Source organism: Babylonia areolata, chromosome 16 (genome assembly GCF_041734735.1).
Source record: "Babylonia areolata isolate BAREFJ2019XMU chromosome 16, ASM4173473v1, whole genome shotgun sequence".
Lineage (NCBI taxonomy): Eukaryota > Metazoa > Mollusca > Gastropoda > Neogastropoda > Buccinidae > Babylonia > Babylonia areolata.
In genome coordinates, this window is record NC_134891.1 from 10,319,566 (window position 1) to 10,333,593 (window position 14,028).

Sequence of the window (14,028 nt, forward strand, 5' to 3'; positions counted from 1 at the left end):
GTCAGATGGTGGTGGTGGTTGTGGTTGACGTGTGACTGTCGTGCCCGATGTGTCAGGTGGGATGGGGATGGGCGGAGCTCCGGGAAGCCTGTCGTCGCTGATTGGTCGGCCCAGCAGCGCCCAGTCCACCGTGTCCGAGCCGTAAGTTGAGAGCATTGTGGGAGTAGATGGTTTGTCTGGGATGGGAGGTAGGGGGGATGAAAAGTGGCTGGGAGGGGGTGTGGGAGTGGAGGGGGTGGGAGGGGTTGATGAAAAGGGTGGAGTGATGTGTGGGTGTGTGTGCGGGGAAGGAAGGGTGTGTTATCATTGGGGGAAATTGAGGGATGGTGGGGTGTGGGTGGGGAGGATGTGAGATGAAGACTAGAAAAAGATGGAGGTGTGGATGGGTGTGAGGGGAGGTAAAGAGTGTGTGTGTGTGTGGTCTTGGACTGGAGGGATGGTGGGTGGGTGTGGGGATGCAAGATGAAAAGGGTGGAGTGATGCAGTATGGTATGTGTGGGAAAGGAGTGCGTGTTTTGTTTTGTTTTTTTGTTTGTTTTTATGTTTGCCTCAGTTGCATGCATGGCTGGAGCACCAGAATGTGTTGGAGGGTGTGTACAGCTATCATTGGGGATATGGGTGGAGGTGTGCTTGGGTGTTAGGGCAGGGAAGTCGAGTGTGTGTGTGGGCTTGTGGGGGGGGAGGGGATGGTGTGGGGGGGGGATGCAAGATGAAAAGGGTGGGTGGGGAGGGAAGGAATGTGTGTGTGTAGTCTTCGGGAGATGAAGCAAACTATGTTCAATTTTCCTCGAGTTGAAAGTCTTCATGGTTTGGGAAGGAGCTGTATGGAAAGAAAGTCTTAGGAAATCCTGATAAACGACATTAAGATTCACACATTTGTTGCATTCATGTGAACACTCGTTTTTAAGAAGGTGGATGTGTAAGTTGAGAATATGAGCGTTAGAATTTTCCTCAGCCTGTCAGATTAGCGTATAAACCTTAGGAACATTTGAAATGCTAAGCAATCACAGCGCTACTAAGATCACTCGGGCAACTCAGCCCTGATATGGCCTTAGTGGTGGACTGGACTATAAACAACATGATATCATTTGACTCGGGTGACTTGACAAAAACCTTACAGCTACTAGCCACTAAATTTGTACATGTATAATCTTGCAGAGACGCAGCAAGGCTTTCATGGGTTTTTTTTTTTCTTTTTTTCCTTTCATCCAGACCTCTACGAGCCTCCTCAGCATCCGGGAACCGTTCCTCAGGGGAGACAACTCCCACTCCCCGTCCCATGACGACTGCTGGACTGATGAATCCGGCGGCTGGTGGTGGAGGAGGCACTGGTGGTAAGCAGGGGAGGGGGGATGGGAGGGGGGTCACTTTGTTCTCTGTGTGTGTGTGTGTGTGTGTGTGTGTGTGTGTGTGTGTGTAGTTTGGTTGGTGTGTGTTTGGGTTATATTGGGGTTTTTTTGTGTGTGTGTGGTGAGTGTGTGGTTGGGGTGTTTCTGTTTATGTGTCTGGGGGTGTGACTGTGTAGCTGGGCTTTGTGGGTTTTTTGTGTGGGGGAGTGGGGGTGGTGGTGAGGAGGGTGGCTAGGTTAATTGGTTTTGTGTGTGTGTGTGTGTGTGTGTGTTTGAGTGTGCATGCGTGTATGCAGATTGGTGTATTTGAAGCTCATACTCTGTGCATTTATTTCCCTTGTCAAAGTCTTGTCCTGCAATATCTGCTTAGGAATCTGTGCAATAAATTTTTCTCACACAGGCAGTTTAAGTATTTATTGTGGCATTTCAGATTGTTAATCTTTGTAAAGAAGAAAAGAGAAAGACAAGAAAAAAAGTTTCTGATATATCAAATCTGATTTGGAAATGATATATTGTTTGGAAACTTAAACTTATAACTAGACTTTGGATCATTATCAATAACAGCAAAATATGGATCATAATTGATGACAGTGGACTTCAGATCATTAATTATAAAATGTGGACCATAATTAATAACCATAAACTTTGGACCATAATCCATGGAAAACGAAATCTGGGCCGTAATCACTGACTGTAAACAGGGGACTATAATCAATGTCTATAAACTGAGGACTGTAATTGATAACTTAAGTCAAGGACTACACTCATCCTAAACTGCTGGAATTCTACGAAGCTTTTACTCTCGTAACGAAGAAAGGATACGAGGTTGTGTTGGCCTGGGTTCCTGGACATGTTGGCATTCATGGTAACGAAAGGGCAGACCAGCTGGCCAAGAACGCTGTAAAGAAAGAATTATCGAGATCCTTCGTACCATACACAGACATGAAGCAGAAGGTGAACACTTATGTTAAGGATCTTTGGCAAGAGGAGTGGAACACCCAGATGGACAACAAGCTGTTCCATATCCGTCCAGACCTAAAAGAGACCCTCCCATCGGGGGTGAAGAACAGAAAGGAGGAGTCTGTGCTGTGCAGACTGCATGCGGGGCACACTTTTTTTTTTACTCATTCTTACTTGTTGAAGGGGGAAGAGGCCCCTCGATGTATTCCCTGTGATGAGCCTCTCACTGTGAAACACGTGCTCCTTGACTGTTGGGATCTGCATGACATTAGACACAGACATTACACGGCGGTTTCTTTGAAGACCTTGTTTCGTGATGTCCCTCCATGGGTGCTGATGGACTTCTTGAAAGAAGTGAACATTTTTAATCAGATTTGAAGGTTTTAAACTATGGAAGGTTTTTTAAACTTTGAGTGGAAAGCTTAAAGTGGTGACTTGTTTTTATTGTTTGTTTTTTACCCTTGTAGTAGGTATTAACATGACGATAGCCTTGAGATGGCCTTAGTGGTCGGCGAGGCTCTAAGCACCATAATTTCATTTCATTTCATTTCAAGGACTACAGTAAGAGTGATCTTTGCAAAACGCTGACAGTTTAGGCACCTTGTTAGTGATCACCCACCCATGTGTCGTGTAAGAATGAAGACAGGAGGAGAGAAGTGATTTGACAGATGAGTTGGCATTGTCAGTGCTGTGGTCTGCTCATAGCTTCAGCAGAGCGTGTGTTGTGTAAGAAGGAAGCCGTGAACTCGGTGATAAAGAGAGAAGAGATCTGACACTTGAGTTAGCATAACAGTGCTGTGGTCTGCTCATATCTTCAGCAGAGTATGTGTTGTGTAAGAATGAAGCCATGAACTCTGTGATAAAGAGAGAATAGATTTGACAGTTGAGTTAGCATATCAGCGCTGTGGTCTGGTACGTAGCTTCTGCTTCTGTAGGGCATGTGTTGTGTAAGAATGAAGAGAGGAGGGATTTGACAGTGGAGTAAGCAAGTCAGTGTCATGGTCTGGGTTGTAGATTCTGCAGAGCATGTGTTGTTAAAGAATGAGGTCGTGAAGAGAGACGGGACATGACAGTGGAGTAAGCATGACACATAGCTGCCAACCATTCCTAATATTTAGGAATTTTTCCGCATTTTAGCACCGATTCTGAAATTACGATTTTCAGCATATTTTTCCGAATTTGAAATTTCAACACAAAAAACCCCCCAAATACCCCCCCCCCCCCCCCCCCCCAAAAAAAACATGAAAAACTGAACCCGTTTGCTGGGTCCTTACAACAATCCATGTTTTTCAACTGGAAAACAGTTGCTGCGCACGTTCAAGGCGCCAATGCTGTTTTACCAACATGGCGTGGAGCAGTGGAAATCGATCGGATGTGATGTGGGCAGCAAATCAGTGAAAAAAGGGGTTAATTAGTGCTTTACTTCACAGTATAAGGAACAGTTTTCATTTACCGATTCACGCCACTCCCCCCCCCCGAACCCACTCCCTGACAGGATTCCTAATTTTGCGTCTGGAAGGTTGGCTGTGATGACAGTGCTGTGGTCTGGTTTGTAGCTTCTGCCGAGACCCCAGCCTCGGGGGGGACAGGAACGAGCCAAGCGTCTGCCGGACGTCAGCAGCAGCAGCAGATCCAGCTGAGTGACCTGCAGAACATCCTGTCCTCCATGAACGGTCAGTGGTCACTCACATGCCATCACTGGTCACTCACTCACCTGTCTTCTGTGCTCACTCACCTGTCTTCAGTCTCTTGTGTCTGTCCTCTTTTAGACTTCTTGTCTCTGCTTGTCTGTCTTTTTCCTGTTACAGGCTGAAAAGGTTCGTATATGTCCTGTCGTCTTTTACAGCCATCGGGGCGGTGAACTGACATTCCTTGTGTCTAGGGTTCAGAATTGGAGGGCGGGACGAGACCCAATTCTCTCCTTCTGCTGTTGTAAACTTTCCTGGCCAAAGTAAAGTGTCTGGAGTAAACTGCCTTTCCCAAGGACACAACATCATGCCGAAACAGGGCCTCAAACTTTGATCATTGGTTAACACTGGATCAGATTTCCAGTGTCTTACTGATTCAGGTCTTTAAAGTTTGTGTTTAAGAATTTGAAAAAAACAACAACCCAAAAAACAAAAAAACCCACATAAATAAAAGATGCACATTCATTTAAGTTGTTAAATGTCTTTTAGAAATAAAGATTACCCGGGTTTGTAGGTTTTGATTTTGGTTCTCTATATTGCAGAAACAGTATATATCATTTTTGTCAGTGGTAAAGCACGGCAGTGAAATCACCTTTTGCATTTAGAATTAGAATTAAGATGCTGATGAAAAAAAAACAAACCAACTGATCCTGAAAGGATTATTTTCAGACAGAAATCACCGTTCTAGACCTGACGACGGTTTAATTAAGGGACGTAAGTCAGCAATCAAAATACTGTGCCTTACCAGGATCTCAAATCGATAGACTTAAACTTTGTTGACCCCCCGAAAACGAAGTATAGCTCCCTACATGGCAGTAAAAAAACAACAACAGAAAACGGTCATACACGTAAAAGCCCACTTGTGTACATACGAGTGAACATAGGAGTTGCAGCCCATTAACAAAGAAGAAGAAGAAGAAACTTTGGTCATTTAAGTCTTTGTTAAAAGTTTTGAAATTAGATCCTGTATGACCCATGTGTTCCAAACATGATGGGTGTGTGCATCTGTCTGTCTGTCTGTCTGTCTCTTGTTCCCAACGCTGTGTGTATTTTATTGTCCTGTCTGAGCCTGTCCTTTTTTTGTCTTTTTCCTGTATGGCAACACAGTGTGTGCATGTGCACAGAGGCATAAACACATGAATGCACAATGCACAAAATATATAAATCCTCTTGTAGCACTCAATTTGGTTTCTTCATAGCTTATATTTATATTTTCTTTTTCCAGTGCCAACAGCGGAAGAACCAAAGGAAGGTAAGGATGCGTGTGGACAGTTGTATGTATGTAAACATTTGTACACATGTGTATATATGCTAGTTATCTATATGCGTGTGTGTGTGTCAGTGGTGGTTCTTTACGGACGCATGTATTTGTTCTTAGCTTATCTCATTTCTTCACTTCAAATGTATGCTTGCTCTGAAGTTAAAACATCTTTCATTTTGATAAATGATATCAGATGCCTATGAATGAGGTTGCGAGAGAGGGATAGATTCGTATGATATGTACATGTGTGTGTGTGTGTGTGTGTGTGTGTGTGTGTGTGTGTGTGTGTGTGTGTGTGTGTGTGTGTGTGTCTGCACTACAGTGCAAAGACATGTGTACTTTAATGTGCAAATTCACCTTTTTGGGGTATTTGTATAGAGACACACACACACATACACACTCACACACACACACTCATGCTCATGCACACACACATAAACACACACACACAAATACATATATATTTATGTATATATATAGAGAGAGAGAAAGAGAGAGAGAGAGAGATTTGTATCTTTATTTTTAATGGTCCTGATATGCGTGTTAATTTTAGCCACACCTCATGTTCCCCCCCCACCAAGGTTTAATAATGTTAGCGAATTTTAGCAATTTGCATGTTGTGTGCGTTTTTATTATTGTTGTTTTTATTTTTAGCCATGTACGAACCCTTCCCCTCCAAAAAAAAAAAATGTTGTGCTATTTTTAGCGGTTGACCTTGCCAAGGCCTTGAACCCAGAAGCCATGTTGCCGATCCTGGCCAACGCGGAGGTACAGGAGCGCCTGATCCCCTACCTGCCCGAGGGGGAGTCCCTGCCGAAGACTGTGGACGAGCTACGCAGCACTGTCTCTTCCCCTCAGTTCCAGCAGGTGGGTGGGGCCCTGTGTGTGTGTGTGTGTGTTGTGAGGGGAGGGAGGGTGGGGTGGTGTCATTGTGGAGAGGTTTTGTCACTGTGTGTGTGTGTGTGTGTGTGTTAGGTAGGGAGGGGGGTGTCACTCTGTGTGTGTGTTGGGTTGGGAGGAGGGTGTAAATCTGTGTGTGTGTGTGTGTGTGTGTTAGGTAGGGAGCAGGCTGTCAGTGTGTGTGTGTGGGTGTGAGCATGTGTGTGTCAGGTGTGGGTGGGTGTTGAGGTGTGGTGCTTGTGGGGGCGGGGGTGGGGGCTGTCACTGTAGTGGAGGTGATGTCACTGTGTGGATTGGTGTGGGTATTGGGGTGGGGTGTGTGTGTTGGGGGGGTGGGGATGTCACTGATGGTGTTAGGGGGAGATGTGGGTGTGTGTTGGGGTGTGACACAGTTGGGGGTGGGGTGGGGTGGGGGACTGTAGGTGTTTGGGAAGGGGGGTGGTGGTGTTTGGGAGGGATTGTCACTTAAGGGGACATGGGGTTTTGGGTGTTAATGTGGGTGTGACAATCTGTGTGTGTCAGTATGTGTATGTAATTGTATGACAGCTCTGTGTGTGTATGTGCGTGTCATTCTGTGTGCATGTCATTGTGAGTGTCAATGTGTGTGTGTGTGCGCCCCTGCATATGTGGTTGTTGTGAAAAAAAACAGCAGAGCTGCCAACCATTGAAATAAAACTTCTTGGGTGGTTTATTACAACACCCACCTGTCTTTATTGCACCCAGGCTTGAACCCAAGTGCTAGCTTACTGTGTGGCTGTGATATTGTCAAGTGGGTGACATCTTGTCATTAATATTAGTCTACCTCATGCATTCCCTGGAACCAAAATGTTCACCAGCTTATAATATAGAATTCAGATACAGAGTTGAAATGACGAACATACTGAGTCTTGTCTGACATCACATCTGTTCAGCTGAGTGTTTGTGTCTGCTATGTTGTTGCTTTTTAAACTTTTTTTTTTTTTTTATAGTTTGAACATCATTTTGACTGTAAGTAATATTAGCCGAGAGGCGAAAACAAAAAGCATTGGGGAGGAAGAATTCACTCTATGCACATATGAGTGAGTGATGTTACTGGACTGAGCCCAAAATGGCAATAGCGGTACAGAAAGTAGTGAGGAGTTCCTAAACTTATCTTTGGCTATGCTTATTCCTAGGCCCTGACATTCTTCTTCATCCAAGCCCAAAAAGGCAATACTGATCAAGAAACAAGCCTTGAGGAAGGGAAATTTGTTAACTTTACATGACTGCTTTGGGTATGCATGTTCCCAGGGTCTGAGATCTTTCAGCCAAGCCCAAAAAAGCATGATAACGATATAGAAAGAAGCTGAGCATTTTTTTTTTTTTTTTTTTAACTTAACTGCTTTGGATATGCCTGTTCCAAGGTTATAAACTTAACTGATTTAGTTGTGCATGTTCCCAGGCCTTGACGTCCTTCAGCCTTAAACGCTTTGGCTGTGCATGTTCCCAGGCCCTGACATCCTTTATCCTTGAATGTTTTGAGTCTGCCTCTTCCCAGGCTTGTGAACTTGATTAAGTGCTGTGGTTATGCATGTTCCCAGGCCCTGACAATTGACATCCTTCAAACTTAACTGTTTTGGGTATGCCTCTTACCAGGCTTGTGAACTTGATTAACTGCTTTGGGAATGCATGTTCCCAGGCCCTGACATCCTTCAACCTTATGCCTCTTCCCAGGCGTGTGAACTTGATTAACTGCTTTGGTTGTGCATGCTCCCAGGCTCTGACATCCTTCAACCTTAACTGTTTTGGGTTTGCCTCTGCCAAGGCTTGTGAACTTGATTTTAAGTGCTTTGGTTATGCATGTTCCCAGGCCCTGACATCCTTCAATCTTAACTGTTTTGGGTATGCCTGTTTCCAGGTTTGTGAACTTGGTTAACCACTTTGGCTATGCATGTTCCCAGGCCCTGACATCCTTCAGCCGGGCCCTGCAGTCAGGACAGCTGGGGCCACTCATGAACCAGTTCAACCTGGGGGAGGATGTAGCCAACGCCGCTGCTCAGGGAGGTGAGTTGGTCACCTTTTGTTTAGTTTCTTGGTCTGTTTAACTTTTAAGGTTTTCGAAATGTGAGAGATGCATGGATTATAGTTTCACGTTTATCATTGCAGATTTCCCTGTGTTGTGAAATTGGAGAGACTTTCACCTCCAGGATCCAGTTGCATTGCTTGAACGGAAGAGCCTAGTATGGTTGTAACCCGCTACTACCTGTGTATAGTATGGAACTGACCAATGGCACAGTTCGGTCAACGTAGGCATTTAGTCACGTGTAACTGTCAGAAAGTTAGAACCAGGCAATGCAACTGGCTCCAGGAGAGCAGCATGTTTGCCACAGTGCCAGTTCAACACTACTCTTTTTTTCTTTTTTTTTTTTTTTTTGGTTAGCAAATTTTTAAAAATATTGTTGAAAAATCCACAAACAAATACACTTGCAGGCAGGATGGCGCTGAACTGTAGCTCTCAGAGCAGCCTAAATAACACTGAGAGAATTCTGTTTTTTGTGTGTGACAAAGAACATCAAAGTGGCTTTTTCTTCAAAATTTTGCCAGGGACAACCCTTTAGTTGCCATAATAACAGCCTGGTTTTATTTATTTATTTATTTATTTTATTTTTTTGTTTTGGAGGTCCATTGTGACAAGCAGGTCCACAGATTAGTGATATGAGCCAATAAAAATGACTGGAAAAGAGCGGGGGTGGTGTGGGGGGGGGTTGAGGGACAGGTTTGAAGAAAGAGAAAAAAGAAAAGCAGTATAAGATTTTTCTTTTCTAGCATTGAAGAAGGCATATGAATCATAAAAAAAAGAGAAAAAAACCCACGAAAACTCTGGTGCTCATGTACTGCATGCAGCAGAGACCACACACACACACACACACACACACACACACACACACACACACACACACACTGTTACAAGGGAGATAATTCACTCAGCCAGAACTTTCGGCTGGAGAACAATGGACATGCAAAGAGATTTTTGTTTAAAGGGTTGATCACCAGACTGTTTTAAAATATTAAGATAGGGAAATGGGGTATTAAGGAACTAATTTACCGTAGATATTTCTTATTGGATCAGGTGAATGATAATGGAATGAAATAGTTCTTTCATCAAGTTATAGCCAAGTATTTATCAAGACACAACTGAGTGTGTTGGTAATGAATTGTTTTGAGATCTGATATAAAATGATTTGTGGTGAACGTACGTTTCGCTTACTTCACTGGGATGACCAGATTGTGACAGATGTACATGTTGTTAATTTGACTTGCTCAATGTTAACATTTCAAGGGGGATTAATGACAGTGCTTTGTTCGATTGTTACCCTCATTTTTTTTAAAGATTTTTATTATATGATAAGGCCACACAGAGAAATGTTTTTATTAGAACAGGCCTGTTAAAAATTGAATCAAGACAAGACAACAAATGTGTTGGCAAGCTGTACCTATTTATGAACGACGCGTTTGTTGAGTCGGAGGCGTGGTGGCAGAACTGAATTAGTTAGGTGCTGGACTTCTGATCCAGTGATCAGGGTTCAAGGCTCTGTTTCAGTATGGCGTTGTGTCCTTGGGAAAGGACGGGCGCAATAGCCGAGTGGTTAAAGCGTTGGACTGTCAATCTGAGGGTCCCGGGTTCGAATCATGGTGACGGCACCTGGTGGGTAAAGGGTGGAGATTTTTCCGATCTCCCAGGTCAACATATGTGCAGACCTGCTAGTGCCTGAACCCCCTTCGTGTGTATATGCAAGCAGAAGATCAAATACGCATGTTAAAGATCCTGTAATCCATGTCAGCATTCGGTGGGTTATGGAAACAAGAACATACCCAGCATGCACACCCCCGAAAACAGAGTATGGCTGCCTACATGGCAGGGTAAAAACGGTCATACACGTAAAAGCCCACTCGTGTGCATACGAGTGAACGCAGAAGAAGAAGTCCTTGGGAAAGGCACTCTACTCTGATGTTCTTCACTCCACCCAGGTTCATCGTAGGTACTGGACTTCAGTTTGGGAAGGTTTAAAACAGTGGAAGGAGAAGGGCCCACCTTCCAGTGCGGAGACCTAGACAAAATAGATGTGAATTGACTACCCTCATAACTAGCTGTAAAAGACTATGAGACCTTCAGACGAGTTCAGTAGAAGTGAATTGACAACCCTCATAGCCGGTTGTAAAAGACGATGAGAGCTTTAGTATTCGCTGTGTAATCACGCTGTTGTTGTGGTTGTGGTAGTCAAGTTGTACCTGTTGATGAATGCCTGAATGAGTGATTCCCACTTTGTCGTGCAGACATGGAGGCGTTCGTGAAAGCCATGCAGGAGGCGATGAAGAAGAAGGAAGAGGGGAAGGGCGATGATAAGATGGAGCATTGAGAGGCTCAGGATAGTTGTGCTTGTCAAGGACGATGATGGAAGGAATGGAGGCTGCGAATGCTGATGGAATGGAATGATGAGTAGCGCTGGCAAAGTGTGTATCCAGACAGCTAACTGAGCCTTTTCTTCATCTGTTTGTATGTTTGTTTTATTTTACAATTTCTCTGTATTGTTTGTCAGCGTTTTTTTTGTTTTCCATTTTTCCTGTTATTGTAATTCAAGTTGAATTTTTAGTCAGTTTCATTTTCTTGAATTTTTTTGTTCTTTTTAATTAGGCTTTTTTTTTTTCTTTTTTTTTCTTTCAGTTTATCGACAAATTGATCAGTAGTTCTATGTGGCATAACTAATTCTGCATATTTCGCTCCCTTGATATGACTCTCAGTGACGGAGCTTTGCAATATATTATGTGACTGAGAGGCATAGCTGGGTAAATAAACTTTCAAAGAATATGTGGATTCTGTGTAACCCAGTCATTTTCTGAACGGTTGTGTGAGGGGCGTGCTGATGGGATGCCTTACTTGTGAGATATGGCAGACGTCGGCAGTTCAGTCCGTGTGATGCAGATGTGTCAGTCAGGAAAAAGGAGGAAAGCTTTTGCCTGTGTTTTGAAATGAAGTCTAGTGCTGTTATTTTGTTGTTGTTGTTGTTGGTATAATTTGTGTGTGTGTGTGTTTATTCCTTGGTTGTTGTTAGCATAAGCATTTAGCTGATCTTTATCTGTTGCTGCCTCTAGCCCACAGCGGACCTCAGGGGACCATATCAGGGTTGAAAAACTTGTAGAAGCTGAAAAACAAACCATTAAAAGAATTTTTTTTTAAAGCCTGGTAAAGAAAATTAGTAAGTAATATCGCATTCATTCACATAAGCCAAGTTCATGCCTCTTACATTGACCATTCCCTCAGTTGTTCATCAGAGAATTGAAAGGAAGAAGAAAAAAAAAAGAAAGGAAAAGAACATGAATACAGTAGTTACACGTACTACAGAAAATTATATTTAATAATGGGCATATAAATATTGAAAGCTCGCTTGTCCTACACGCAGAATCAAATATGACACAGTAAGAGTGCCAGAAAAATCCATAAATAAAGATATAAAAAAAAAATGTAAGGCTTTCTACAAAAAAAAAACCCATCAAACAAAACATTATATAAGTGTGAATGGATCAGCAAGGCACACACACAAAAAAGGAAGAGATGACAGAAAGGAAAGGGGAAAAAAGCAGAAAGAAAGCGAGCGATAGAAATAGGAAATTTCTAGCACAGAATTCTATCAGGTGGGGGATACTATTCATACTGAAATAGCCCAAGGGATCCCCCACAGGGGAATGTTTAGCTGATAGATTTAATAATAATAATAATAATAATAATGGATACTTATATAGCACACTATCCAGAAATCTGCTCTAGGTGCTTTACAAAAACGCTTTTGTTAACATAATACATCATATCTATGTTACATACACACACCAAAATGTGACTACACACACATGCACACACACACACACACACACACACACACACGCTGCATACATACATTTTAACATACATGTGTATCTAACAGCTACCCTAACACATACGCACACATAGGCAGGCACAAACTTACATAAACACACGCACACACAATACACATTCATATATATGCATGTAGTTATGTACACATACATATGTATACACACATAGTCAAGCACAGCTAACGCAAAGGAAGTGGACCTGCCACAATTGAACTTATTGCTAAGGGAATTCTGGTAATATTGAAAGGTGCATCAGCATGGACTGAACTTGAGGTGTATACTTTTTTTTTTTTTCAGTGTGCGGCATATGCATCTGTTTCTGTGCACACATTTGTGTTTTTGCAAAGAAGATAAAGTGAGAAAACAAGATGCATTTGACAAGTGGAAATGAATGTGTGAGCGTGTTCATTCTTTTGTATTTGTTTGACTTTCACTTTTCACTTTCAAGTGATATTAGCTTGTGTGTTTGTGAAAGAGTCAGAAAATATGTTTTCAAAAAGAAGAAGAAGAAAGCGGAAAGCCTGCACTGCATAAAATCAGTAATTTAGCACTTCTTCTTCTTCGTTCGTGGGCTGCAACTCCCACGTTCACTCGTATGCACACGAGTGGGCTTTTACGTGTATGACCGTTTTTACCCCACCATATAGGCAGCCATACTCCGCTTTCAGGGGTGTGCATGCTGGGAATGTTCTTGTTTCCATAACCCACCGAACGCTGACATGGATTACACGATCTTTAACGTGCGTATTTGATCTTCTGCTTGCATATACACACAAAGGGGGTTCAGGCACTAGCAGGTCTGCACATATGTTGACCTGGGAGATCGTAAAAATCTCCACCCTTTACCCACCAGGCGCCGTCACCTTGATTCGAACCCGGAACCCTCAGATTGAAAGTCCAACGCTTTAACCACTCGGCTATTGCACCAATCTAGTAATTTATTACAATGTATGATACATGCATTTGCTGAAGTGATTTAGTACAATGTATGATACACCCATTTGCTGATCTCTGGGTACTCACTACTGCTTTAACATCCTATCAGAATACAGTGTATGATAAACACATTCACTCATCTTTCATCCCTTCATTAGTTAGAAAGCAGTATGAGAAGACAGTGCTCAATAAATTGTTTCACATTGTAGACCACTGCATTGAAACAGTATCAGAAATCAGTGTAGAATTATGCACATTGGGCTATCTCTTACCCATAGATTGTGACTATATCTTACCCATAGATTGACTTCCTAGATCAATATTTCCCCAGACAACACATACCTCTGGATAATGGAAAACTGCGGTGTTTACTGTTCATGAGAAATGTGTAGCGTTTTGTCAGCATGTTTCGCTTTAAAACTTGAGGTTAAAAAGAAGACATCCATTGTGGAAGGGAGACAACTGCTGTGTGTATGTGTGTAGATGTGAATCGGGCATGGTGGTTTATTAACATGAAAACAAACACAGGTTTGACAAGACCTTTACAGTAGCTGATGTCATAGCAATGATTCAGAAGAAAATTAGACAAAGTAAGTGACAGTGTTCAGGAGAGAAAGCCATCACTGCTACCAGTTAAGTTTGAGGCTTGTGGACAAACAGAACACAATCAAGAACGCAGGGGAAAATGAGGGGGGGTGAAGAGCCCAATTGTTCTTTCCTTTCTCCTGGGTTTTACAGTGGTTTATTTTCTGTCCTCCTCCTCCTGCAAGATTAGAGAAAATAAAGATTCGTAAATTTCCAGACTTCTGAGTCTGTGTTAAACTTGCTCTTTATTTTGATTTGTGAAAAGGACCATTCTAACATCTGTTACCTTCTCTTTCTCCCACTTTGCAGTCTCCACAGTGTCCACCATCAGCCAGCCCCTTCCTCTTAACCCTTTCACTGCCAAGCTCGCATTTATGCACAGGCGTGGCAGAGGACCCATGTCACTGAATGGTGATCATTCATTGGTCTGTTCTCCATGAACCTACTGCTCTTAATGTTCGGT

The 14,028-nt window shown here is 42.9% G+C and overlaps 1 protein-coding gene across 2 annotated transcripts in view; it reads left to right on the forward strand.

Moving 5' to 3' along the window:
* LOC143291136 (proteasomal ubiquitin receptor ADRM1-B-like) overlaps positions 1-13,781 on the forward strand; it is a 34,490-nt gene extending 20,709 nt beyond the window's left edge. For both annotated transcript variants that reach the window (XM_076600806.1, XM_076600807.1), the window contains 7 exons: positions 57-141; positions 1,213-1,334; positions 3,866-3,982; positions 5,223-5,249; positions 5,965-6,125; positions 8,078-8,180; positions 10,452-13,781. In XM_076600806.1, coding sequence (XP_076456921.1) covers positions 57-141; positions 1,213-1,334; positions 3,866-3,982; positions 5,223-5,249; positions 5,965-6,125; positions 8,078-8,180; positions 10,452-10,534 — 698 coding nt within the window. In that variant the 3' untranslated portion in view covers positions 10,535-13,781. The remainder of the gene's footprint in view (positions 1-56; positions 142-1,212; positions 1,335-3,865; positions 3,983-5,222; positions 5,250-5,964; positions 6,126-8,077; positions 8,181-10,451) is intronic.
* Positions 13,782-14,028: the final 247 nt, after the last annotated feature.